Below are 26,739 nucleotides of genomic sequence, written 5' to 3'. Positions count from 1 at the left end.
AAAATAAATCTATTTTCTCACATTGTGTACTGCAACGCTTAACCGAAGTCTCAGAGCTCAGTTAACTGAATTCTGTTCTTTACTGTATGTTCAGCTTTGAGCTTGCCCAGGTCAACGCCTGCAGTTCCACGTGCAATGCCATCAGGCTACTAGCCGTTTGATCTACAGCTTAGACGTGCAGACGTCTCCAAGTCTTAGACTTTGTTACTAGTGACCAGTTCACTGACCCTTATCAATTACATAGTTAATCCGAAGGTAAATATTTTCATGTGTTGCGTGAAGGAATGCATAACACATCAGTTTAATTTCTACCCTTCCAGAATGACGCATATTTTTCTTGTGTTGTCTTGTAAAGAAATTGCAGAGAAAGCCACTTGGCTTGTAGCGTCCTGGCTTAAAACAGTACATTTCTATTTGTGACACTTTGACCAATCTGATATGCGCCTTTTATTTCTCTACACCTGCCTGAGAATGTGAGCACAATCATAACGTGGACTATATCAGGACAAAGGCGTGGCATACTTAAGTATAAACAGGGCTATAGATGGCTCCTACTGGTTTGTACCTCAAAGCAAGGAAACACAGCCTGTTTAATAGAGCTGTAAAGTCCAGGATGCAGATGAGTCCTTCCGACCAGTAACAGCTTTACCGTCAGCTTTCTCACATGGTGACTCTCGTGGTTAGATACAGCGACGGATACCTGAGCAGGCTTACATTACAGTCTGGACTCGGGAGGGATGGTTGTAAGTGAAATGGGTTATGCTTTAATTTGTCTTGTATGAGATCGCTGTTCCTCCTGCTATTTAGCGGACAAATAACACCCTTTGGGATCCATTGTCTGCAGAATCTTCTCATAAAACATGCCTGACATTATGAATTCCTGTACACCTAATATGGAAACAGTTAGGATCCAATTTCAAAAACTAACAGAAAAGGGTATTGTTAGGGCAGACGGCGGGGCAACGAGATGACAAATCACGGTTTCAGCCAAAATGATTTCTCCGGGTCTAGGTGAAGCCTCCAGGCTGATCTTTATCTGAGACAGGCAAGAGCAAAGCTTCTCTGATCCACTCCTAAGTGAGCTCTGTTTATCACTCAAAGAGGTGGGAAGAATGGCAGCCTCACTTTGGTTATCGTGCAACCAGGCTCCCCTCCCTATCTTTCCATTTTCAACATTGATAACATTTGAGTTTTGGAGGGGTATAGGAGAGAAATGTAGCCATGTTTTGAGCGGTGAGCTCCCCCCATGGACTATGTGCAGTATCTATATTCTACTGTACTGTAGCTCACCTCCTATCCATGTAAATATGGGATGCCTAATCCCTCACCCCACCATGAAGCCAGATCCAGCTGCACATTGTCTGGTCCGCTACCAGAGAGCGGCTTTGGTTTGGATAGTGCTGGCTTGTTAGAGAACTTGGCTGGTTTCTACTTTTTTTTTTTTTTTGCATGTGTGCGTGTTTTTTTTTTTATCTCTCTATGCACATAGTTTTCAAGGCATGTTTTATCTGGCTGGACAGGCTTTGTTTGGTCTCGCTATCTCTAACAGCAGCTTGTGTTTGTTTTATGGATTTCTGGCATGATATTTTTTTTGAATAAGTGATAATGCTTTAACAATACATACACCTTGACTTGTGAGCCAATGTTTGTTTTGTTTGCCCGTGTGAATCTTTTCTTACAACACAATAATTACATAGAAAAGAATATTTGAAAGAGCAAACTGCCCATTGTTATAAAAACTGTACATTGATCTTGCGCATCTCCCAAACACCTTCTGCACGATTGAATCATCTTTTATTTTTACACCTTTCAACCAGTCCTAAATTAGGTTTGTATAAACATCTGACAGAGAAAAGAAAAGAGAGCTACACGCTATGATTATGTTCTAATTGTCATGGACAGCTGTTTGTATTAATCAATGGTGGCTGTCATTGTTGGAGCAGAAAGACTGAAATAAATTAGTAGCATGTGGTGAGGAAGTGGGCAGATCTGTCCTAAATGTTACCATATTCAATACATAGCATTCTGCTTTTCACCAGAGCCCTTTTGGAATAGTAGCACACTGTAAATAGGGGATAGTGTGTCATTTTGGGCAGAGACAGTTTCCCACGGGGCCTCCAAACAGTTGCTCTACAGGATTCGCGGGCAGCCTAACTGAATGCAAGGAACAACTGGACAATTCAAGGCAGATGTCATGAAAAGACTCCATTGAATAATCTGTCTGGCCGTGTTGTTATTTTTAAGAACAAACAAATGTATTTTTTATTGATCTGTTCAAACCTGTATATAACTTAAAGCCAATGGGATTGTTTAGGCTTCACTTAAAACTTCTGGAGGAAGGGCAATTGACTGACAGTCTTGACGTGCAATTTGCTGGATGGGTCTTTACACGAACAAAAACAGATTAGGTCTGACTGAAGCTCGGAGGTGTGTAGCTTCTATAATGCCCTTCAAACATTTGCGGTGATGCTGGAAATCTTTTTCCCAACCGAGGCATACCGACTTGTATCCTCACATGCGTGCGTATCCATACATACATACATTAGATTTGACTAAGGAAATACAGTTTTGCCCGTTATGACATCATAATGCAGAAAATCTCTCAGTTCTGCTTTCAGGGTGTTAATTGTAAGGATTTAGTTTAGTCAATCCTCTGATAGTTCTTAAATGAACTGGTAAGCTGTTTGCAGATCTCTGTTTTTGGCAGGGCTGAGGCCTCATTTGAGCCAAGATTTTTTTTCCTCTGCCCCATTCTCTTTTTTTTCCTTTATTCTGTCTGCCTTATCAAAGAACAATAAACGCTTTATCTGTATACCACAGTGGTGGAAGAAAAGTGCTTTTACAAAGAGCCACCATCGACTCTCTGTGAGCAAAAGAGACAAAGTGTTAATTATGTTCTAAATTCTCTACTCCCATATTACTCGAGACGCGGAGGAAAATGTATGGTTGTGTGTTATTGTGCTGAGGCTATGATATTGTTTTACAAAACATTTATTCTAATCAGTCTGAATAATAGGTTGAATAAAAAACTGAAACATAATAACAAAACAGAGGAAAATACAATCAAGTTTTCAATGTTTTATTGTCCTCCTGAAATGCAAAGTGAGACCGTCTTGTTATAAAAATAAATTATAGCCCCAGAGTGACATTGGCCTTTTTCATCAAACTGTATTTTATAATCAAAATAGCCTCAACATTTAGATGTTTGTTTATGGTATTAATTAGCTGTGTTTTCCAAGCAGTATTTCAAATCATTAATATACTGTAAGCTTACTATTATTTACTGGAATTCTCCACTGCCTAAACTAGAAAAGAAAATGTCAAACTTAACCCTTGTGTTATGTTAACATTTTGTTTGCACTCATTATGTTAGCATTTCAAATCGACCTTGGATGTTAAATCACTGCTAGTTTTTCTTTTGGTTATATTTTGTATTCAATTTAGACAACCTTTACCTTATGATAAACACTTGTTTTATATCCCAAAAGCCAGAATGTATCTATATTTCCTATGATGGACAAAATTAACCAATACTTTTTAATGTGCAACCATAGCACTTGAGCGATTTCATATATTCTCTAGAGTAGACCCTAGCATTTTGGAAGAAACCTAGAGAGGAACCAAGCTTGGAGGAGTGACCAGTCCTCTTCTGGCTGTACTAATAATTAGTAAATGTATTTGGGTTGTGGCCAGAGTCTATAAAACATAATCTAGGTCAAAAGCATGAACAGATGGACAAGGACAGGGACAACCAGGTGGAGGGGGAGCTGGGGGCTGGTCATCAGACAGGCAGCTTGAATCGTGAAGTATCGTCTTGATCGGTAACAAAGCCAGGAGGACTTTGGACAGTGGCAGCAATGAGTCTTTAGAGCCTTGTACTCTGGAGGTGCGGGCCCAGAACTCATGTCCTCCTAAGTTTGAACAGAACAGGATCTTTTTTTTTGAGAGTGCATTCTTTAGTCTTGCAAGGTTTTACAGTGGAGAAGGAGAACTGGCCCTGCTCCCCCCGGCACATTAATATAGCAGCGTAAAACCTTAGGGCAGAGACGGGGGGGTCCAGTGACACAGTGGCCCTATCCAGGGGATTTTCATGAAGATGTTCACAGAGGCTAGGTTTCTGGGAAGGCTCTCACACAACGTGCTATTTGTCTCTAACATGATGTGTTGGTCTTGTGTCACAGTTATTGAAGCAATCTACTCTAGAGAATATATGAAATCGCTCAAATGACATGGTTGCATGAAGCACATCACGCCCTGTCTCGGAATCCCACAAGCTTGTGATGTTAGACATTACAAAGTATCTCAGTGGGTGAAATGTCCCTAACATGTAACAATTCTTCACCTCATGTGACCTGCTAAAGAAGTACTGAAACCCTCACCATGGCATTCGTAGTTTGCATGTACTGTGTGTGTGTGTGTGTGTGAGAGTGTTGTGTGTGTGTGTGTCTGTGTGTGTTTTCAGGTGTTGTTTCCACAATATCTGCAATTTGCAGATTTTCAACAAGCATTTTCATCTGTTCTTCTTCATCTGGTCATTTTGACCCTAGCATTATGAAAGAATATAACTATATTTTTACCGGACCGCGCAGCCGGCCAAGAAGAACGAATGTGTCTTTCAAATTATGCATTAGTTCTGGCCAGACAAAACATTTGCTGACTACAGCCTTCGGAAGCTATGTTATAGTAAGCCTAAACTAAAACTTTTTGTGGTTCTACAACTATTTCTGGTGGATTTTTTAATTACGCATTCATGGATGCTTTTTGGGGTAATATTGGCTTTATCAAAACCCCTTTGGCAGTAAAAGAGTAGGGGTTTCCACTACACTCTCATCTTCACACTTGACGAAAAAGTCAGTTATTGTCACCTAAATTGATAGTTATTGGATCAATGTCATTCACAAATGACATTTTTTTTGTGCCAAAAACATTAAATGAAATAGCTTTCGCAGAGTAAAGTTCATGTTCATTCTTGCTAGAAATTGCTCAATTCTTATGACTATTCCAAGTAGTAAGTTAGTAGATACTAGTAAGGCTATTACTGGCTAATAAGCTGTTAAAACGGCCAGTGGCAAAAGCCATACAGTTCATAGATGCTATGTGTGGTGGATAAACATAATAAGAAACGTTAGTCAGTTTCAAACAATGCTAATGGTTTCTAGCGAAATATTCAAACTTGGCGTGATGTTAATGCGTGACAACATGATCTAATGTCAAGACACTATACTGACACATCCCATGTTGAGATGCTATACCGACACTCTGCAAATGTATAGCTTTGTGGTGTAGTGGTTAAAGATGTAGCTACTCACATGGGAGACCCGGGTTTGCATCCAGAGAGGGAATAACCATTATCACTTTTAATTGCGGGCCGGCTGATCTAGGCTTGCCTTGCTCCTTTTCTGGTTTTAGATGCCCTTGAAACTGTTAAATGTGGTTGCCTTTGTTTTATATGTTTATATACACTATGATAAGGATATCACCAAGTTTCATGCAAATAAAAATAAAAAAACTATATTTCAGACAAATCAACGTCTTCAAACGGGTCAATCTGCCCATAACATAACTTAGGGGTTAAAAAACCTCATGACCAGTTTGTTTTCAGTTGCTTAAAACTTTACTCATATTTCTTATATTTTTCAAAAACATATCCCCCTTGTTATTTCATTTTCATTCACTAATAGTATACATACATTATCCATTCTTTAGATTTCAACAGATTTCCAACATTCTCTTCCTCATATTCAAAGCTCCGTTAACGACATTCCAAATAGGTTAGACAACATAGAGTTTGTGACAACCTCTACGTCTCCACTACGTAAATATGTTTAGCAGAGTTACCCATTTTATTAAACAACTTTCATTAAGCCATTTCAGCCAATATTATTGGTGAAAAAACTTTATTAAACATACTTGTATTTTGCTTGCCCAGTGAAACCTGGTCTAAGAGGTACATTTTATGTTGTTCGTCAATCTGGGACACTCCACCTTATATAATATTGTACATTAGTTGCCATTACATTTGAATCAGCGGAAATGTTATACACTCACCTAAAGGATTATTAGGAACACCATACTAATATTGTGTTTGACCCCCTTTCGCCTTCAGAACTGCCTTAATTCTGCGTGGCATTGATTCAACAAGGTGCTGAATGCATTCTTTAGAAATGTTGGCCAATATTGATAGGATAGCATCTTGCAGTTGATGGAGATGTGTGGGATGCACATCCAGGGCACGAAACCCCCGTTCCACCACATCCCAAAGATGCTCTATTGGGTTGAGATTTGGTGACTGTGGGGGCCATTTCAGTACAGTGAACTCATTGTCATGTTCAAGAAACCAATTTGAAATGATTTGAGCTTTGTGACATGGTGCATTATCCTGCTGGAAGTAGCCATCAGAGGATGGGTACATGGTGGTCATCAAGGGATGGATATGGTCAGAAACAATGCTCAGGTAGGCCGTGGCATTTAAACGATGCCCAATTGGCACTAAGGGGCCTAAAGTGTGCCAAGCAAACATCCCCCACACCATTACACCACCACCACCAGCCTGCACAGTGGTAACAAGGCATGATGGATCCATGTTCTCATTCTGCTTACGCCAAATTCTGACTCTACCATCTGAATGTCACAACAGAAATCGAGACTCATCAGACCAGGCAACATTCTTCCAGTCTTCAACTGTTCAATTTTGGTGAGCTTGTGCAAATTGTAGCCTATTTTTCCTATTTGTAGTGGAGATGAGTGGTACCCGGTGGGGTCTTCTGCTGTTGTAGCCCATCCGCCTTAAGGTTGTGCGTGTTGTGGCTTCACAAATGCTTTGCTGCATACCTCGCTTGTAACGAGTGGTTATTTCAGTCAAAGTTGCTATTCTATCAGCTTGAATCAGTCGGCCCATTCTCCTCTGACCTCTAGCATCAACAAGGCATTTTCACCCACAGGACTGCCTCATACTAAATGTTTTTCCCTTTTCACACCATTCTTTGTAAACCCTAGAAATGGTTGTGCGTGAAAATCCCAGTAACTGAGCAGATTGTGAAATACTCAGACCGGCCCACCTGGCACCAACAACCATGCCACGCTCAAAATTGCTTAAATCACCTTTCTTTCCCATTCTGACATTCAGTTTGGAGTTCAGGAGATTGTCTTGACCAGGACCACACCCCTAAATGCATTGAAGCAACTGCCATGTGATTGGTTGATTAGATAATTGCATTAATGAGAAATTGAACAGGTGTTCCTAATAATCCTTTAGGTGAGTGTATGTTATGTCTGCCATTGTTCAGATGGGCTTGCGGCAGAGATAATCAAATATGTTATTAATGGCGTGTGGGGGGGTGGGGGAGTGCAACTTATCCATTTGACAGAAGACAATTTGCCATATGTTGACCAATCGAAATTTACCATCTTTGGACTCACTTTTGAATGCACCCAATTAAAATCTGTTGAACATTACTGTTCCACATTTATTAAAGATAGTGTATTAGCATTATTTCTTTTAGAAACAATACCAAACATTTGACATATTGTCCCTTTAAATACTTTGTATATTCATTTGTCATTAAAGTTTGACATTATCTTTACCAAGGACAGAGACGCACTCACTTCAACCCTGAAAGGTATGTTGAAGCTTATCACAGGTGGCTCACAAACAATCATATGACTCTGTTGGTGACACTTCCCCTGGTTTACATGCAACATCTGGTCAAGCTGTTCTTTCTCTAATTATCAGCCCAGCTAACTCTGGCTGCTACATATGCGGCTATTTTGCTTCCACTTATCCCTGGCCGGTCCCTGATACTTGGCTGCAAGAGAAATTATATTATATTCATTGTTGATGCATGAGTTAAATCACTGTGGAATCCAAGCCAGGAAAAAAAGCAATATTACAACCTGTGTTGTGATAATTGTGTTGTTTGCTCTATAATCCGTTATTCATACACCACCGTAAGGCAGGGACAACAAGAGGACAACAGTCACTAAAGCTCTATTTATTCCTGGTGCAAACATTTTCCTGTCCTGATCTTGTCCAAGTCCTGACAGTTTTTAGGCAGGTGTATACTGTAAGAAGAAACATTAGGATCGGATTAGGATCACATGTTACAACTGTAAACAGACTGTATCAGGACATGATCAGGACAAAGGTTGAATGTTTGCAGGAAGTACAATCAAGGTTTTATAGGTGCAAATAGACATGATCAGGAAAATATTTTGAAGGACACATGTTAAAACAACTATGAATGGTGCTTAAGTTGTTTTTTATCATAACATTTTAGAGGAACATCTGTCCACCAATATTGCATTTTACAAATACAGCACAGCCAAGCAAATTAAAGTAACCAACTTCCAAACTACTAAATGCCTTGGTATATTAAAATAAAACCACAAGGAGATACCATTTGGAAAGAAAACAATGTGTTTTCTACTGTACAACAACATCATCCTTACTTCAAACTTTTAAGAGTCAAATTATTTACATGGGGTTACTAGACTTTCAAATAGCGTTGTAAGAGAAACTACAGTAGACTTGTAGATTGGTAAATATAATTGGGGTACGCAAATGCGGTTCTAACAAACAAGAGTATTTAATATTTCTTTCTACAAATATGGCATTACATTTTTAATGGTATCTGTTACCAAATATGACAGCCCCATTACTCTATTCCTAATGCATACAACACACACCTTAGAACTTAGTGGACAGGAAATCAATCAAAATGTTACTTTATACACAGAAGATTGTTGACCATCATTACCTGATAACCTAGATACTTTTATATAATTCAATTAATCCTGTCTAAAATGCTTGTTATTATTCATAACATTTTGCTATCAAGTTTCCATGATAACTTTGTAACTATCACAGAGAAAAATTTAGTATCAACTTAGTAGGTTCATATATATTACGATGTATATAATAATATGAATGTTTTGGAATCAGTTATTATAGTTTTAAAAAGCATTTGTATATATTCGTTGTTATTTTTAATTAAAATGTAAACATTTACTCTAATTTGAATTTGACATACAGAATACATAAATATTCCAGCAATTATAATTACATTTTCAGTTTTTGACCCAAATAAAGTATTAACTAAGGTGTAAAAGGTAGAGCCAGCTTTTAGGTAGCTAGCTTTAACATATAAACAAGGGATACAGTACCACCCTATGTTTGTAGTACATGCTATTAACTAGCTAGTATTATGTTTTACAAATCGTTATTGCTTTCAGTAAGAAATAGGACATTTATTTTGTTTCTATATTAATGTATTACATTGAAAGAATATTCAAACAAATAATTATCCTGCCTATTACATGAAAATGTTTCAAAGCAAAACAACAAACAACATTTATTGTTTAAGTAAAACAAAATGGAACATCAACCTAAATTGAGTAGAGCTTTGGAAAATGCATTTTAAATGCATCTGAATTTTTTATAACCACTTTGTAATTACACAAATGGTTGTTAAATATTCTTATAATGTAAGTATATGAAAACCCTAAATGATTTTTACATCATATTATATTTCAGAAAACAGTATATCTAGATTGACCGGTTAATCGAGAGCTTCGCCTTGCGGCTCAGCTCTTTTTTCACTACGACAGACCGATACATCGACCGCATTACTGCAGAAGCTGCACCGATCCGTCTGTCCGTCTGCACCGACCGTTCCATCCTTCGCTCACTCGTGAACAAGACCCCTAGATACTTAAAGGCAAGAACTCTCCACCAACCTGAAGTTGGCAAGCCACCCTTTTCCGACTGAGGACCATGGCCTCGGATTTGGAGGTACTGATTTTCATCCCCACCGCTTCACACTCGGCTGCAAACCGTCCCAGTGCATGCTGAAGGTCCTGGTTTGAAGGGGCCAACACGACAACATAATCCGCAAAGAGCAGAGACGAAATCGTGTGGTCCCCAAACCTGACACCCTCTGGCCCCTGGCTGCGTCTAGAAATTCTGTCCATAAAAATTACGAACAGAACCGGCGACAAAGGGCAGCCCTGCCGGAGTCCAACATGCACTGGGAACATGTCTGACTTACTGCCGGCAATGCGAACCAAGCTCCTGCTTCGGTCGTACAGGGACCTGACAGCCCTTAGCAAAGGACCCAGGATCCCATACTCCTGAAGCACCCTCCACAGGATGCCGCAAGGTACACAGTCGAATGCCTTCTCCAAATCCACAAAACACATGTGGATTGGTTGGGCAAACTCCCATGAACCCTCCATCACCCTGTAGAGGGTATAGAGCTGGTCCAGTGTTCCACGGGACACGCTGGAGGGACTATGTCTCCCGGCTGGCCTGGGAACGCCTCTGTGTCCCCCCGGAAGAGCTAGAGGAAGTGTCTAGGGAGAGGGAAGTCTGGGCATCTCTGCTTATACTGCTACCCCCACGACCTGGCCCTGGATAAGCGGAAGAAGATGAATGAATGATGTATATCTAGAACCATATCCTATGCAACTATATTACACTGACATTACACATGATATGAAATAGCTTTTGAGTCTCAACTCTTGTGTTATCGATCAACCCAGTCTTTAAATGAGTATTTGATTGTAGCCCAACCATGTAGTTAAATTCAACAATGTGACATTTTCAGGTGTGTAATTAGAAAATACAAGGCCACACCATTATTAGTAAAGCAAGGCCACACCATTATTAGAAAGGCACTATTTATTTCATTATTTTTGCTGTCAAATGTCTTCAATGTGAACACTCTTTTACATAGCAAAGAATAACCTTCTGACAGTGTTAATTTCAATTAATTTCCTCCAGGACATATATTAAAATGATTCTAGGCAGAGTTGTAGAATGCAGTACACTAAAAGTAAAATTATATTTGATAGTCACAGATTACCCTATAATTGTGCTTCACATTGTTAATCGTCAACGCTCTCTTGTAACGAAGAAAGGCTGGCATTCGTGGCTATAGACCTCACATTGGTGTGCAACCCTTTGTAGTGCTACCATTGTGCTCCTGAAAAAGGTCACTATGTGAACTTCTGTATCTCTCAGGAGAAATCAAAGAGCTACTCCCTTTGAGAAGAGAGAAGAGGGAATCTACAAACTTGTTCAGCCCTCAGACCTTTCCTAATCAAAGTCACTTCATCCACCCCGCCTTCGCTGTAGCTAAAATAGGCTAGTGGGAAAAGTAGGACATGATGCAGCCTTGTCAAACAGGACCATCTATTATAATAACATCATGGCCAGTAACTTTCAATTAAAACTCTTACAGCTACAGTTGGTTTTTGAATTGCATGTCATTAGCTTTGAACAATGTACTGTATCTCTGAAGACCCTAGCTTTTTTGGTTATATGCTCACCGTATAAATTAGCACACAGTGACGTTACAGGATATTCCTCAGAGATGACACAACCGTAATGGGGACTTGTCTTGTTAGACATGCAAGAACAATCCCATAATACGCTACCAATTAGTCTGAGGTTTCACCCAAATAATGTCTCCAAGGTGATCGAATGTGCCTCTCTGCAGCTGAGCGCACCAACAAGATCCAATACACTCAAACCTGTGAAGCAATACATTGTTTTGCAACGTTTTCAAACCCAGCATGGTGTGAAGTGAAATGAACGTGTATATATACAACGTGTTTGTGTCTAGACGCAAGGTACAGAGCCTTTTCCAGATCAGCCACAGGTTGTGTCCTCTAGCGTTCTCTCTCGGTTGTGTTTCCATCAGACCCAGCGTCGTGTGACCTTCCACCTCCCAGACGGTTCTCAGGAGAGCTGTAGCGATAGCGGCCTGGGGGACCAGGAGCCCAGCAGCAATGCCAGCACCACTCAGCCTCTGCCCATTGGCTTCCCCCAGGAGGAGTTCTATGAGCAGACCTCCCCCAATAGCCGCACAGAAGGAGACGGCAACTCTGACCCAGAGTCCAGTAAGTGGCGACTGTCCAACTTTTTACTATTATGTTCTATTTAGTTTAACCCGGTTGTCACGTTTAACTGACCATTTAGCTGGAAAGACGAGAGAAATTACTATTTTATAAACTTGCCATAATCTATCACTTTTTGTTCTAACAGCCAGGGCACTCTTTTTTTCAATGTTAATTTATTTCAACAAGAGTAAGAACACATTATTATCCATTTACTGTACAGTTCATGAAAGTAGGTCTTTCCATTGATGAAAGCTTTTTCAAGATGGCGATGGCCATTTGCAGAGAAAAAAAAAAAGCAATCTGGCCAATAAACTGGGAACGCAACATAATCCCTTGCTTCATTTTATGTGAGGGGTTAACAGTAAGTGGAGCAGGCCTTCAGCACTGACATCTTGACAGTGATTATAACCTCATCTTCCCTATCTATCTAAATACTGAATAGTTCATCTGAGAGATTGTACTTTGACCTTGTGAGAAAATGGCTTAATATGGATGTGAAAATTTGACCGGGCGCCTGAACACACAATGATGTGAGGAAACACACACCCTAAAATTGGGAGGGAGTGACTGTGATCAGCATACAGTTGTGTTTACTCCATTGCCTTTCCTCTTCTGTGTCTGTGTCCTACACATCAATGACATGGATGAATTACCATTGCAGTCCTCCTCTTGTCAGTAGCAACACAATTTGCTTATTCTGTCTTTTTTCTTTCTCACCAAAAGACAGAACAAGGTGGGAATAAATTGCTTTGCATACACCTACATCTATCCTTTGTGTCTTGGCTACATAGATATCCTTTGTGTATTGGCTATAAGTGAAACACAATCAGTTCCTCCTGTATCTCTGCATGCATCTGTCCTTGCTGCCGTGGCTCTTATGGAACCCTTGAGTTTCGGTGTGAATGCAAATACTATTAAATTTTAGAAGAGCTGGGTGGAATCTGACAATGGACTGCAATTTACATATACAGTTGTTGGTGGGCTTTTTTTTCTTTTTCTTCATGATAACCTTTTCTTTTATTGACTGCAGACAGAATAAAAATAAATAAATCTGTTGATAATAAGCAGTTAGCTGCAGAGCTTGTTTAGAAAGTCGGGACATGGAGTTTTCAAGTTAGCATTTGCATGGAACTTCAAAATGTTATGGCAGCTGTGTTAGCACCCCAGGATGCTGGATCCAGAAATGGAACCATGACGCTCTAAAACCATCATTGGCAAGTGCTGACCAAATCTGTTCCAATAAATCAGATTTTTATACAAAGATTTGTGTATTATTAAGAGGCCTGCAATGTGGTTACTAAAAACCAGTGGCTGTTTTCACTCCATAACATTGTAACTCCAGTTTAAATGATCTGGTAACATAGCTAGCACACATAAATGGGTGGTGGTAATCAATGTTCTTTTTAAATATTGTTAGAAATTTTTCGCATACCCGGTGAAAAAATTATCGCATACCCGGTCGTCAAGGGAGAGAGTAATTCAGTTATTGCAGCATTTTATAGTCTATTATTCATGATGTTACTCGGTCTTGCAAACAAACTCATCTCAAAGAAAACTCTGGTTGTCATCTACTTCATAGACATCGCAGGACAAAACACACAACACAGTACTGCAAGCCCATTGGCTAATCACCCTTTGATTGAACGTGACTTCCTGTGTACGGATTAACAGATGTTCTGTTGTAATCACATAACACGCATACATTCATACACTTCAACACTATGAAGCCGTGGATTGGTGATGATGACATGAATGTGTTAGGGATCAGTGTTCTCTCAAGCAGTGCACTTTACAATAACATAACGTGAAATATGTAAATAATCCAATTTACCTCAGTTCCTAACCACGTGTACTAGGAGCCCTGGGGGTAACTGGCCTTTCCACAGGGTATTTCAGAAGACTCATTAGACTGTAGGTAAATTACTTAGTGGTAAAATGAACATGGGGGGGTGCTTGAGGAGTATTCGGGCAAAGAAAAATTCAGTTGGTGGCACAGTAACCGATAAATTTTGGGTTCCAGGGTCTTAACTGAATATCTGGAAATGTAACAATAATAATCTAATTTCCTCATCCCAACATGTGATCTCGCTCCAACTCAGATGCCATCTATGAAAATCCGACCCGTGACGATGATGGTGATTCACGGTCAGGATGATTCATGTTTGTATGTAATTGCTGTTCAGCATATGATTAATATTCAATGATGTAAACAACTTGCGGTTCATAAAACTGGCTTCTCAAACAGTCAAACAGTGTCTCTATTAAAAGGCTGATTCCATTAGAAGAAAATGCGTTCCAAATCAGTTGGAGATAGGATCATTTCATGCTAATGTGAACATGTACATTAATGCATGTTGACGTCATATGGTCGTACGCTCATACGGTTGCAGAGAGCCAGGTTGACTCAACTTTTACCAAAAACATGAGAAATCATCAGACTCATTTTGCCAACCCCCCCCCCCAACACCTCCACGCAAAAAAACAAATAAAAAGTCAAGATTTGGTTGGTTGTTGGTTCAGAACAAGAGACAGGAGAGAGAGATCCTCCCCCTCTGTTGACAGACTTAGTGATGGCGCAGGGGGCCAAGATGGATTCAATATTGTTTCACCAATGGGCGTCAGTGTGCCATGGCTGGAGCAATCTCTTATCTTGTCGTCTCAATTTGTAAAGCGCAAGAGGAAGGGAACAATAGAGGAAGGCGAAATGGGAGAAGAGATGGAAATACGAGAGGTGTAAGGATTGGAATAAAAAAGTCAAAAAAGCAGAAAAGACAGACGTCGCGAACCAAGGACCTAACACCTAAGTCTTTGTTCTTTTTAAAGGTGCTTGGTGTGAGCAAGGTCTTGAATGTCAACACTGGGCTGAGTAACTATCAGAGAAAATGGTGGGGATGTGGCCTTCTTATGACAATGAATTTCTTAACTCCTCTTTAAAACGGCATCTTTATTAGACCACCCGCTCTTGAAATAAAGTTCATATGACATTTATGTTTCTATTATTTATGAGCTAGGAGGCAATTCATTTTATGGCCTTTTTTGCTTTCCGTCCCCAGGCTTACTTTATCAGACTGTCAGCAGTCTTATGTTGTCATCTCCGCCACACAACGCTCTGAGCTTTTTAATATTTCCTCCTGCTCATCCCGACTCGACAAACAGATAAAAGGCTCAAATTAATATCATTAGCATGTCTGTTATTAGCTCTACCCTCCAAGCCACCCAACAGCTGACATTTACAAAAATACACATCCAAAACAATTAACATAACATTAAATATTACCTGTCCCTTTTGGCTATATCGCAATGCTTTACCTTCAACTTCAAATGATTTAACTTCAAATACAGGTGGATATGCATAATCATGTGTATTTGATCTTTCATCACGGAATGGAGCAACTGTTGGCTTGTGTGTTTTCCCAGCTAAAGAATCGGCTGGTTACCATTGCCAAGGTGATGCATGTAGTGTCGATTATCAATAACAAATATATTGCTTGCCAATAAAGGCTTGAAAAATGACTGCCTAGCCAAGTAGCTATGAGTCAATCCCTTTTTGCTCTGTAGTACTACCATTGCTCTGATACCATTCTTCTCTCCGGCATCTCAACAGGCATACTAAATTGCAACACTCATTTGGACTTAATGGCCGTCTAAATAATCACATGAATCGCGTTTGTTGTTTTTCTCCAAATAAGACAGCGTAATTAGTTTCTGAAAATGCGTAGATCGATACAACAGAGGAGCTGGCAATTTGTTTATCGTCACTTTTATCGGCCATTCCAGACATCCTCTATTTGATGTGATAATTATTGGTATTTCTCTCAGTGAGATGGCCATTATTAAAATCAATTACACTTTTGAGGTTGCAAGAGGGGAAAACATCAAAATTACCAAAACAGAAACAATCAAATCTTTTGTGTGTGTGGTGTGTGTGTGTGTGATGTGTGTGTTTGTGTGTTGTAGGGATAGTTATTATGTTATGATGTGAGTTCTGTGGTAATGACATACTAAAAGCCTGTGGGGTATGATGGTTCTCATGTTGTGACATGATTGTACGCTCTCCATCCCTTAAACCAAATCCTTTATTCATTTTCATACAATAAAGTTTGTACTCTGGACATTTTGTGATGTCCTCATTCTAGGACTATAATGTTGTGGGTGAGAGGATTTAAGAGCACTAGCTTTCATACTAGCTAAAAGCATTCACATATGTGTACTAGTCAATGAGAAAAATCAAATACACACACACAAAAAGACATATCTTAATCTGTGGCATATGGCTTTCAAATGATAAGCTTATGCCTTGTCTTTCTGAGATCTAAAGCCCCTCTTAAAATAAGCCAATCCTTTTTATACACTGTAAGTATAATAAGATTAGGGTTCTAAATGTACATAGATGTAGTTTTGCAGTAATACCTTTTTCAAATACACTTTCTCACTTATTTTGGGGGTAATTATGACCATAACTATAATTTGGGGGATTATTATTCATTCCAGACCTGGATTTATATATGGTGACCTTCTGTGTTTCAACATTGTAATGTTCAAAAAGCAGACCAACAGACAACATGCGCTCAGTACTTTAATCTGATTAATACTGTCCCCTGCCACGGTGGCCTCAGACCACAAAAACTTTTTTTTCTTTTTATTATTTCCGTGATTGATGTTTCAGAGTGATGTTTCAACGATCAGTTGAAAGCACAGTTTCAATGCTGTTTCAACAATGTCAAGCGGTTTCCCATTTAACTTGCACACGGTCCTCCCTGTCAGCCCGAGCTCAGATAACTGCCACCTGTCCTTAGTCACAATTACCCCTCATATCACAACAAGATACAGGGTCTCTTTTTGGAAACGGTGCGGACCTTAACACGGTGGAGGGCTGGGGGGGAGGGCACTCTACTGTTCACCCAGGTTATTAATATGACTCAAATCATGACAAAATAGGATGTCGTAGGAAGCATTGCAGTAGTCACGGGGGGGGGGGGGGGGGGTGGTTACCCTATTGTACAATAAAATTATTAATATAATATGAATCCAATCTGGGTTTCAGTTTCAGAGCCCTCATTATGTTACACAATTAGAAGTAATGAATGTGGTTGTTAATTACATTCATTTGTGCAAATCTCCGTTCCCTGTTGAATTCCTCTATGGAAACATTGTGACACTGACCAATGACTTATCATTTGCAATGTGACTGTATCCATTCAGCCCACTGGAATTGTGCGTAATTAGTGGGACAATGTCATTACCAACCAGGGGGAAGCCTGAACAGACATACTTGAGAGAAGAAATCAGTAGTTTCGATGTTTCATCGAGTCTGATATTCTGACCCAGTATACGGTTAGCTAGCTACTACTTGATAATGACATCTGTGTATTTTGTCTTATCAGGTTATTGTACTGTATTGCCTTACTACCCAAACTCGGACTGACGTTTGTTTCTTCTCCAAACGGAATACCTCCAAAACAATTTGTTGTGAGCACATTCTTGCAAAACGTTGGTGTAGGGCTAATGAAAATAAGAATTAAGCCGTATACTTGGTTAATTCTTCCAAGTTTGACAACTTTGGATCCATTTTCTTTCATCTCATTGGTCCCAGAAATGGGTGGGTTGGGCGACAGCCAGAACGCATGTGGGAAGCAAAATTCTCAAAATGGGTAATTAGCTTTGATGTTCTTGATTGGCTAGTGATGATCCCAATATCATCCCAAAGATACCCAATCACTAATTACTTTGTTTTGTACAAGACCCTTCAATTTGTCACCTTAGCAACTGCAATAGAATGGTCTTCAGGCTGAAATGTGTCACAAAAGATGATTCAGCCGCCAGGTAATGCAGTCGTCAGGTAATGGAAACTGTGCTTCATATTGTTACCTCCCCCTTCATTACCCATTGCATTATTCATCCTTTATTGTTAGGTTTGAATTTCTGTCTCATTTTCAAAGTGTGCCACTCCATAGCATTCTGTCAGAATGTTTGCACCAGATTGCTTTTGCTATTTTCTTACGGAAAATAAATAAATAACCGAATAAAGAAGCCCTCTGTGCCGCAGGCTCCAAGAACCTTTTACAGCAGCCTCCCCAGTGGGCCAGCAACAGAGCTAAATGAAGCAACACTCAGTATTAACCTACATAGATTACCATAACTTCTTATAAGATGATTTCAAGATATTTTTTGTCTTCTTCATATGACCAGATCAGGTCTATGCCTGGGGGTGGGGGGTTAAATGGACTCCTGGCCAGTGGGATTTTACTGAAATGTCTGAGCCTCTCCAGAGGTTGGATGGAGGGGAATCAGTGTTTCATCTGGTTCAAATGCCATATGACTTGTTCGGCTGAGAGACGAGCTATTGATCTGGTAGAGGAGTCAACTCAAATCAATGAATCTCCTTTTCTTTTCTGGGAGAGCCTGTAAAGTGTCACTTTAGAAACCTCTGTTTTGAGAGTATTAGCAGTTACTTTGTTTTACTACCAAGCTATGACTAAAGTTGATACTCTGCATGTAACACATAGTGCTAAACTGCTATGTTTTAAATGGCACAGAGCACAGTATACTGTAGTATAGTGACATGTTTTACATAAAATTATTCAAATATAATCTTAATCTTCAAAGCAAATTTGGTAGTTTGAGTGCACTGAGAGAATTTATATGAGCGTCTTTTTTATTAACTTCCGCCCCAAAAAAATTCTAGATTAGCTTTTTTTAATTAATTTGTAGAATAGGGAGGATTATACAACTTTTTAATGAGAAACTGATACCTTTTGGTGATAACAAACACAGTCATCCCTGCCTTTAAAATCCACAAATTGTTGATAGTGATTCCTTCAGGATATTATTTAAAAACGACTCTAGATAGTTAAAGTTCCTTCCTAGGATATTAAATCAAAGTTTGGCGAGAGAGGAATAAGGAGGTTAGTTACTTGGCAGGATATATTCTCTGTTCCCAGTGAAGAGCTGCTAGTTCATATTCTCGACCACAACCGTGACGGCTTGAGTGGGCTTTCAAAGACCTGTACAATTAAAATACCCATTCTCAACGTGTTAACACGTTCAGTAAGTTTCATGTCTGCTTTGCGAATGGATCAATAGCTGCCAAGTTTGATTGTGTCTCCGGACAATGTATTGAACTCAGCAGGGGTAAACTTCAAACAGCCCACCACAAAGGCCCAGGCCAACAATCGACTGTGTTCTATTTCCCTGACTCTGTGATTACAAAATAGAATCTACTGTACCTTGTCCTGCATATTCAATTGACTAGGATATAATGGAGGTGCTGGAAAGTGTTGGAATGTAGGAATGTCCCGGATTGACATTCAGTTTGTCACAACCTGAATCAGTGCATGCTTCAGTGTTAGTTGAAAGGCAAACATTTTGCAGTATGTGTGAGATTTTAATTATGACTTTAAGTGGACATGGTGTAGTGAAAGTGTAACTGGTCCAGTGTAGGTATACAGCCTAGTGTAGGATTTATGCCTTGTTAAGACAAGAGAAGTGTCTAAAATGGCACCCTAATCTAAACCATAGTGAACCACTTTCAGTAAAGTGCACTGATATGGAACAGGCTGCATTTTGGCAGCATTGTTTAGACAAGGAACTCCCAGGTGCTAACTTTGTGTCTAAACTTATAATCCACTTAGACATATGTCTTCATCTTCATGAAAGCCCAGCCCTTAGGTTGTTAGAGATGGTGGTGTGTCTGCCCAGAGACAATTCGTTGTCCAGATGTTAACATTTTGAAACACAACTCCAGAAACAGAACTTTTTTTCAGTTTACCATCAGCTATTCAGGACTGTGGAATGCGGTGTGAGGGCTTACCCAGCCTACACAGTATGCCACTGGAATTGTGCTCCTTCCATGCAGACTGAAACATGGGAGTCCATAAAAGTTAGATATTCTGATGATTTATTTAAAGCCTTTTGTTATAGATAGCTGTTACAAAAAACCCTCTCCTTCCCAAGTGTGACTCAGAGAGAGTTCAAACACTGGACTTTTGACTGCAAACCGTTGCGAGCTGGACCAGCTCTGAAATACCTGTATGTATGAAATGATCAACGCAACACAGTTTGAAGCGCATGACAAAACATGAACATTTATTTGTTGTTCGTTTCTTTGTGTTGTTTTTGTATTGCATCGTCCTGTGTCTATATAGCTAGCTGTATGACCATTTAGTTTGGCGGCTTTAAGGGCCAATACGTAGAGGTCTATTGACATCTGAATTTAAAAAGGTCTTAGGTCAGGGTTGGTTTTACTCTCCTTGCCCTTTAAGATGCGGTATAGCACTATGAATAGATGAAAATGCTCAGTCTCAACCCACCCTTTCTCATTTTTCACATACAGAGAGTCTCAGGGATGTATTTTTCTCAGCTTAGAAGGACTTATTGACCAAAATAACTGTGCATCAATATGTCCCCCGAAGGCTGAACAGACGCCATGTCAGAAGGGTTGTATTTCTAGGTGACCCTTAAGCTGCAGCCCAAATGGTACCCTTTTCCTGGTAAAGAATCTCTGGTCAGAAATAGTGCACTACGTAGGGATTAAAGTGCCATTTAGGACACGGTAACGTCTATTGACCTGTGCTGTCCTTATATCCGAGGAACAGCATGTTGTTCCAATCACAAACATATGGCGAGGGCATTTTAAAACCTTCACTATTATCATCGTCAAAGCACAAAATACAATGTTGTAGGAACATAACAAAGTCAATTGGAATGAAGAATAAGTATGCAACGCATGTCATAATGGCTAACACGGCGCGTTTAGAGAAATTAGTCCATGCTTGACCTTTGTAGAACTAATCCAGACGGTTACAATCATGACAGGAAAAATTGCAATGAATGCATTGGAAGTCTGGAGCAGTCCTTCACTGAAATATAATGACTAATCACGTAAGAATTCAGCATTTATTTTAAAGAGCTACGACCTACTTTTTTGGTCACAAGCAACATAAGAGTTTCTAAGTCCCGTGCAAAAGGACATTACAATTATTCACTTGTTTGCTCCCATCCTAATCAGAACATTAAACACCACATTGTCACATTTGAATGTTTATTATTTTAAGGCCGTTTCTTACAGCAGAAAATAATCCTGCATTAACGGCACATAGGAATTCTAATGTGAATTTTAATTAATGGATATTTTGGTTGGGGTTGATAACCGTTTTGTTCAAGTCTGACATATTGAACTGAAAATGGCAAACTTTCTGCAGTAAGCCGCTTTTAAAGGGGCTTTTGTATGGCATGAGTTTGCATTTCTCTTGCCCGCGACTGGTGGCAGGACTTCGCTGAAACCCAGAGCCGGGTCCGTGCCTCCATGCTTTCGGAGGCAGGTGTTCCCATGTGCACATGAGTCCGATTACCCTGCGGTACACTCGCTCCTCTATCCCCTTCGTGATCAACATACGCACTGACTCTGATAAATCGGTGCTCTCTGACGAATGGATCACTTCAGAGGGCCTCTCACTGGCTGGTAACACAGACAAATGGAGTGATTGTGAGAAAAGAAGGGCTTTGCTGAATGCGTAGAAAAAGGATTTCAGTGGAGGGCACAACCAGCACTTGGGATGGATCTGAACGTGGTGGTGGGGCCCCGTAGTTAGCTGCGGGAAACGTTTGTCCTAACAGGGGATGACAGGAGGGCTGTGGGAAGGGCGTGACACTGGACATTTAAACCTGGCAGTCGCGCTCCGTCGTCATCGGGCCAGTTGAAGCGTTCATCACATTTGCCATGGTCAAGTTCTCTGCCCTAGCGAGCTTCCTTCCCATCCGTGAGGGGAAAGATGCAGGAGGCCGTGGCGGAGACATCTGTGAGACCTCAGGGCTGTGTAGCAGCCACAGAGGTCAGTCATCTGCCTGACGTCTAATGCCTGCTGCAGTCAACCTGCCTCCCTGCCAGCAAACACAGGCAGCCTGTGTCTCACGGCTCTTTTGTCCGCCCCCCGCACCCCCCCCCCCCCCAGACTCCTGACTTGATTGCATTGATTCATCCTCATTCTATTCAACTACAGCTCCACGCCGGACGTGGTTGTCGGGGATCTGTCAAACGGTAATACATGTAGACACCTGAAACAGGAAGGACAGAAAGGAAGGAAGAAAACACATAGGATATCACCACAAACTGAATCATACTGAATACTGTTGAGACGACTGTAAAAACCAGAACAGGGAAATATTCATTTCTGTTTAAATTTTGTTTTCCCCATTGCGCTTGGAGACTTGGTTCTGTGAAGACAATGAACTCGTGATTTATTGATGAGCGAATCAATGTTTGAAACGATCACGTTAAAAATTCTGTGTAGGGCGCAGCGAATGTAATGAAGTATACAAACAGAAAGGAAACAGACAGAGACGTAAAACACGGCTCAGGGAGAAATAAGAGAGTCAGGCTGGAAGGAAAGCGCACATCTCAGAAAAAAAGACGGAGATAGCAGAACATCTCCTTAAGTCAAATCCATCCATTGTAGCTTTGTTAAAATAAATCAAATAGACAAGCCTCCAGTTGTACACTTAATGTTTCTGCAGTTGGCTTCACTCAGCCAGGCACTAGGCGAGGCAGATGTTGTCTTGCGGCGTGTCCCCTCCTCTCCCCCTGCTGTGCTGGCTGGTGTCACTAAGCTCACAGGTGCACACGGCCACTAAGCTGGTTCTCTCTGGTTCTGTTTTGCCATCGGCCGGAACCGCGGTTCCAGACCTTCGGAGCTAGGAGGGATGGAATATGGTCATTTAAGCCACTGAGGTATAATAATTGATGATCAGCCCTGCTGCTGAAGCTGGAATTCACTGGCCCGTGCAATAATCACCCTCGAATGCAGCAACACATCCTGGTGTACACTGACTGAGCACACTGCTCTGATACATGTAGCTTCCACTTTAGGATATCTTTAAGTGTTGTTGATCACTGTGCCGTTGACCTGATGAACCTCTGTCTGTGTACCTATAACATCTAGTCAAGGGCTGAAGCTTGCATGGGGATGGTGTAGAATTAACCTTTTGGTTTCAGGTCGAAACACTTCCGGTTTCATTTAGATCATTCCGATTGGTTGCAGAAAGCGATGGTTCAGGCCAGAGACAGAACAACATTTCAGTTTGAGTCATCAGGCAATGGAAATTGTACTTTACACTGAGGCCTAAAGTGTATTGCCTTTGTTATTCAACATTCTTAAGTTTTTATTTGGGTCTATTTCCGCATTTTCTTTCCCTAACAAATATTGTTCAGAGTTCCCCAATGTAGAACACCAGACAATATTTTCACACAAGGAGCATTTCTCAAACAACCGGAGTTGTTTTTTCTAACAGGCTGTTAGTTAGAATGCCTTGTGTTGTGTTGTTGTCTGAAGTAAACCGTCCCTTTCTCAAGAACAGGCCAGTATCTGAAATGTTGATTGGATCCCAGCACACCTTCTCAGCACTCCCAAAAAGTAGGTGTTTACCGCAGTGAAGCAGAGAGTTCCTGCCTGAGTGTTAGGCCGTTTCATTGATTGTACTGTACTGTGCTGCAAGCAAGCTGGAAACGGTTTGACATCTTCACTGCACTTTACCCACTGTATCGTCAAGTGCTAGGATAGTTAGAGAAAGCAAGAAAAACGATCTACTCCCTGCCAAATGGTTCAGGTTCTGCACTTTATTTTCTTTCTTTTTTGGCAATCTCTATTTTCGCTGATTGAAAGCAAGAACAACACAGCATTTGTTGCCAAAGGTTCATGTTCTTCACTCTTACATTCCCTTTTTTTATTTTTTTTTATTTATTTTTTATGGACATTTGCGCTATAGCAAAGTATTGAATCACCCCATCTGTCTTCACCTTTGGAGAGCATCTGCCATGGCTCGCATGCCCAGGGACATTCACCTAGTAAGTCAGAGGGACTATGGGACAGCTGTCCCAACAGACAGAGTCCGGGATGTGCCGTAGCCATCTACTCTGTCAACGCACGACTGAGCCAAGGCTCTGTGTTATGTCCACAACAATTTGCTATTCTGTATCCGGGGGAATATTGCACTGTTCTGTGCAGTCAGTGGTTGTAATTTCTCTCTATACAGCCGCTCAGCTAACGGATAATTTGATAAGCCCAGCCATAATGGCAGTGTAGCTTCCTGATAAATGTGTGTAATATGACAGTGGATAGGGGATTTCCCTAACAATTTCTGAAGAGGAGTTGGGTTATTACGGTGATTTGATATTGTTCGGGAGAGGACATTTAAACTAGGAGGAGAAGATTTTGTAGCTATCGTGTGTTTTTTTGTTTGCTATTGTCAGATGTCATTCGCGTGAATTTCCGCCCACATGTCTGCTATGACTGATTTTAATAATGGATGCCATTGTGGGGGGGATAAGGATGTGAGGATTTGTGAAGGTTTTGTGAAGGTTTTGTGAATCTTCAGTTCAATAGTTTCTCACTTTTCTACCATTTCAACTCTTCAGTGTAACATATTGGCCTAACAGAACACAACAAAGAAAAAAAAAAGATGATCATATTATACATGTTAGTTTCTCTAAAAGATTTGACGCGTTTACAAGGTTGTGGTCATGACAGAACATGACAGAACATGACATCTGTCCAAACTGATACATGTATGCTACACTGTGTATCCACAATGTCCATATTGTTTGGGGGGAAAAGGGGCATCTGAATTCACTTATTCTTCGACCATGCGGTGACCCAAAAGGGCACAGATCCACAATCCTCCCTCCCTGCTTCCCTCTTTTCCTTCCTCCTCTCACTGTTTTCTTAGGTGTAATGTGCGTCAGGCTCATTCCTCTTGTGGTAAAATATGCCATCAGTGAGTGCCTGACAAATACCAACCTATTCCCTACATAGTGCAATACTATTTGCTTGGGCCATTGGTGGAATAGGGTGCAATATGGGACACCCGCCGTGTGAGAGTTGCTAGTTAATCCTCATGAATACATGACATTGTGCGCATGAATAAATGAAAAGCTGCTCTGCGGGTAATTGAGGTGCCGTGCCACTAACAAACGACGACACAATTTGTAAATTAGATTTTTTTTCTCCCCAATCTGGGGCCCCGCAACGATTTATATAAAATTAAATCGTTTACTAGAATCATGAGTAGAGGACTCTCACATCCCAAACAGCCCACCCCTTCCTTCTTGTTTTCCATCCAGATGACTGTCAGCTATTTAGCCTTTAAAGCCCCTTATTAAAATCAAATATGCTTGCTACCATTTTGTATCCAGGTCCTTTGATTCTGTGATAAGAAAGTGTGTGTTTTCTAGGTTTCTATTGTATATCAGCCTAAAATAACTTTTTCTTTAACAACTCCTTTGGAGCCTTTTTTCCTAAAGTCATTGAATTTCAAATAAATTAGTGAGAGCGACTAAACCCTTACTTTGTTTAACACTGGTATACCTGGGGGAAACAAAGTAAACAAAGCAGTTTCAAATTAATTTATCTAGTAGATGTTATATTGGCACCATCTTGAAACAGTACTGTCGATTATCATTGTAAAAACACACCTGGGGGACCTTAAATTAAACTGATATATGCTTTTAAGAAAATAAGTGTGCGGCTGACAGATTTTCACAGGAATACAAGTAGTCATCCTGATTCCTATACATAATTAACTAAACGTTTTAACGAACAAACACCGAACAGCAAACCTTTGATTCATGATGTGATGTACTTAGTAGGTACGTGGGCTGTTTTTGGAGCAGTATTATCTTGCAGACTATCTTGGCAGCGTTTTCTGTGAAAGATGTCACTGGTATCCCAACTTATCTCCTGTGATTTGATGCCTCTAAAGAACCACTGGGGAACCAAATAATCAAAGTTAAATTGAACATTTATAGCTTTTAGCCCAGCCATTTACAACTGGGCTACCCATTTTCTGGGTGTTCAATATCTCCTCACAAAAGCAAAGCCTTGGAAGCTGCATTGATTTCCAAGGTCTTCTTCCCAGTCCTGCCCTTGTCCCTGTTGCTTGACCCACTTATTCTCTCATCTTTCCAGCTTTTCTCAGGAGGGTTATGCTTGCGTACTGCTTTTCCCATTACCGAGTGGAAGGCGGAAAGCTATGCCGTACAGCCTGCCGTTGAATGAGTTAGGTGATACTGGCTCAGTTAGTCAACATCATAAATCACCAGACAAATTGACGTATATGCCACAGGAGAGAATATCCTTATAGGAGTCTTAGAAGACCACATTGAGCAATAAGAACCCCAGTGGTGATGCTGGTTGATGGGTATTGACAAAGCACTGAGTTAGAACTAAACCATTGCTCTTATCCCTTCTGCAATGATCCAGCATTACAGCAATGTCCACGGTAAAACCCACCGCTGACGCTATAACTTTACATATTATCATACACGTCAATGTTTATTGATTGGAACGGTGCAAGCAGGGCAGTAAAACACTTTTTAAAGTGGAGACAGGCAGTAAAAGACAGCATAAAAAACAGAAAACCATGCATCGTCTTATACTGTGTTGTGTTGAATTGTCTCATTTTAACCTAGGCTTTCGGGGCGTATCATAGAATCGAAAGAGCAATAATTACCCCGCAAATCACTTTAATCGCTTAACCAAATTACTAATTTGAACACAATAACCTTGCAGATTCTTATAGAAATCCACTCACTATCCCACCAAACAGAATCCTTGTTTTTTCATAAATTCAACCCATTGAATTTGATCCAAGACAGAAAATGCTAATATTTTTCCATTGATACAGTACTTGCTCAACCAAGAGGGATAAGGGTGACTAGGAGAGGTTGACAGTCTGTGTTTCAGCCAAGTTCCTCTGAACGCTGCATGATAATTGTTAATGGGGTTGAAAGCAGGCTGGGGGCAGGTCTGGTGAGATCCCCTCTTCCTCTCCAGGATTAGCATGTTT

At 40.4% G+C, this 26,739-nt stretch overlaps 1 protein-coding gene across 1 annotated transcript in view; it reads left to right on the top strand.

Moving 5' to 3' along the window:
* The window catches only part of pcdh11 (protocadherin 11), a 169,375-nt gene that overhangs the window by 107,567 nt on the left and 35,069 nt on the right, over positions 1 to 26,739 (top strand). The window contains exon 6 of the mRNA XM_020046112.3: positions 11,703 to 11,901. Within this exon, the coding sequence (XP_019901671.2) occupies positions 11,703 to 11,901 (199 nt within the window). The remainder of the gene's footprint in view (positions 1 to 11,702; positions 11,902 to 26,739) is intronic.

Source organism: Esox lucius, chromosome 4, assembly GCF_011004845.1.
Source record: "Esox lucius isolate fEsoLuc1 chromosome 4, fEsoLuc1.pri, whole genome shotgun sequence".
Taxonomy (NCBI): Eukaryota; Metazoa; Chordata; class Actinopteri; order Esociformes; family Esocidae; genus Esox; species Esox lucius.
Note: the sequence above shows the minus strand (reverse complement) of the source record. Positions and strands in the feature narration are given on the sequence as shown.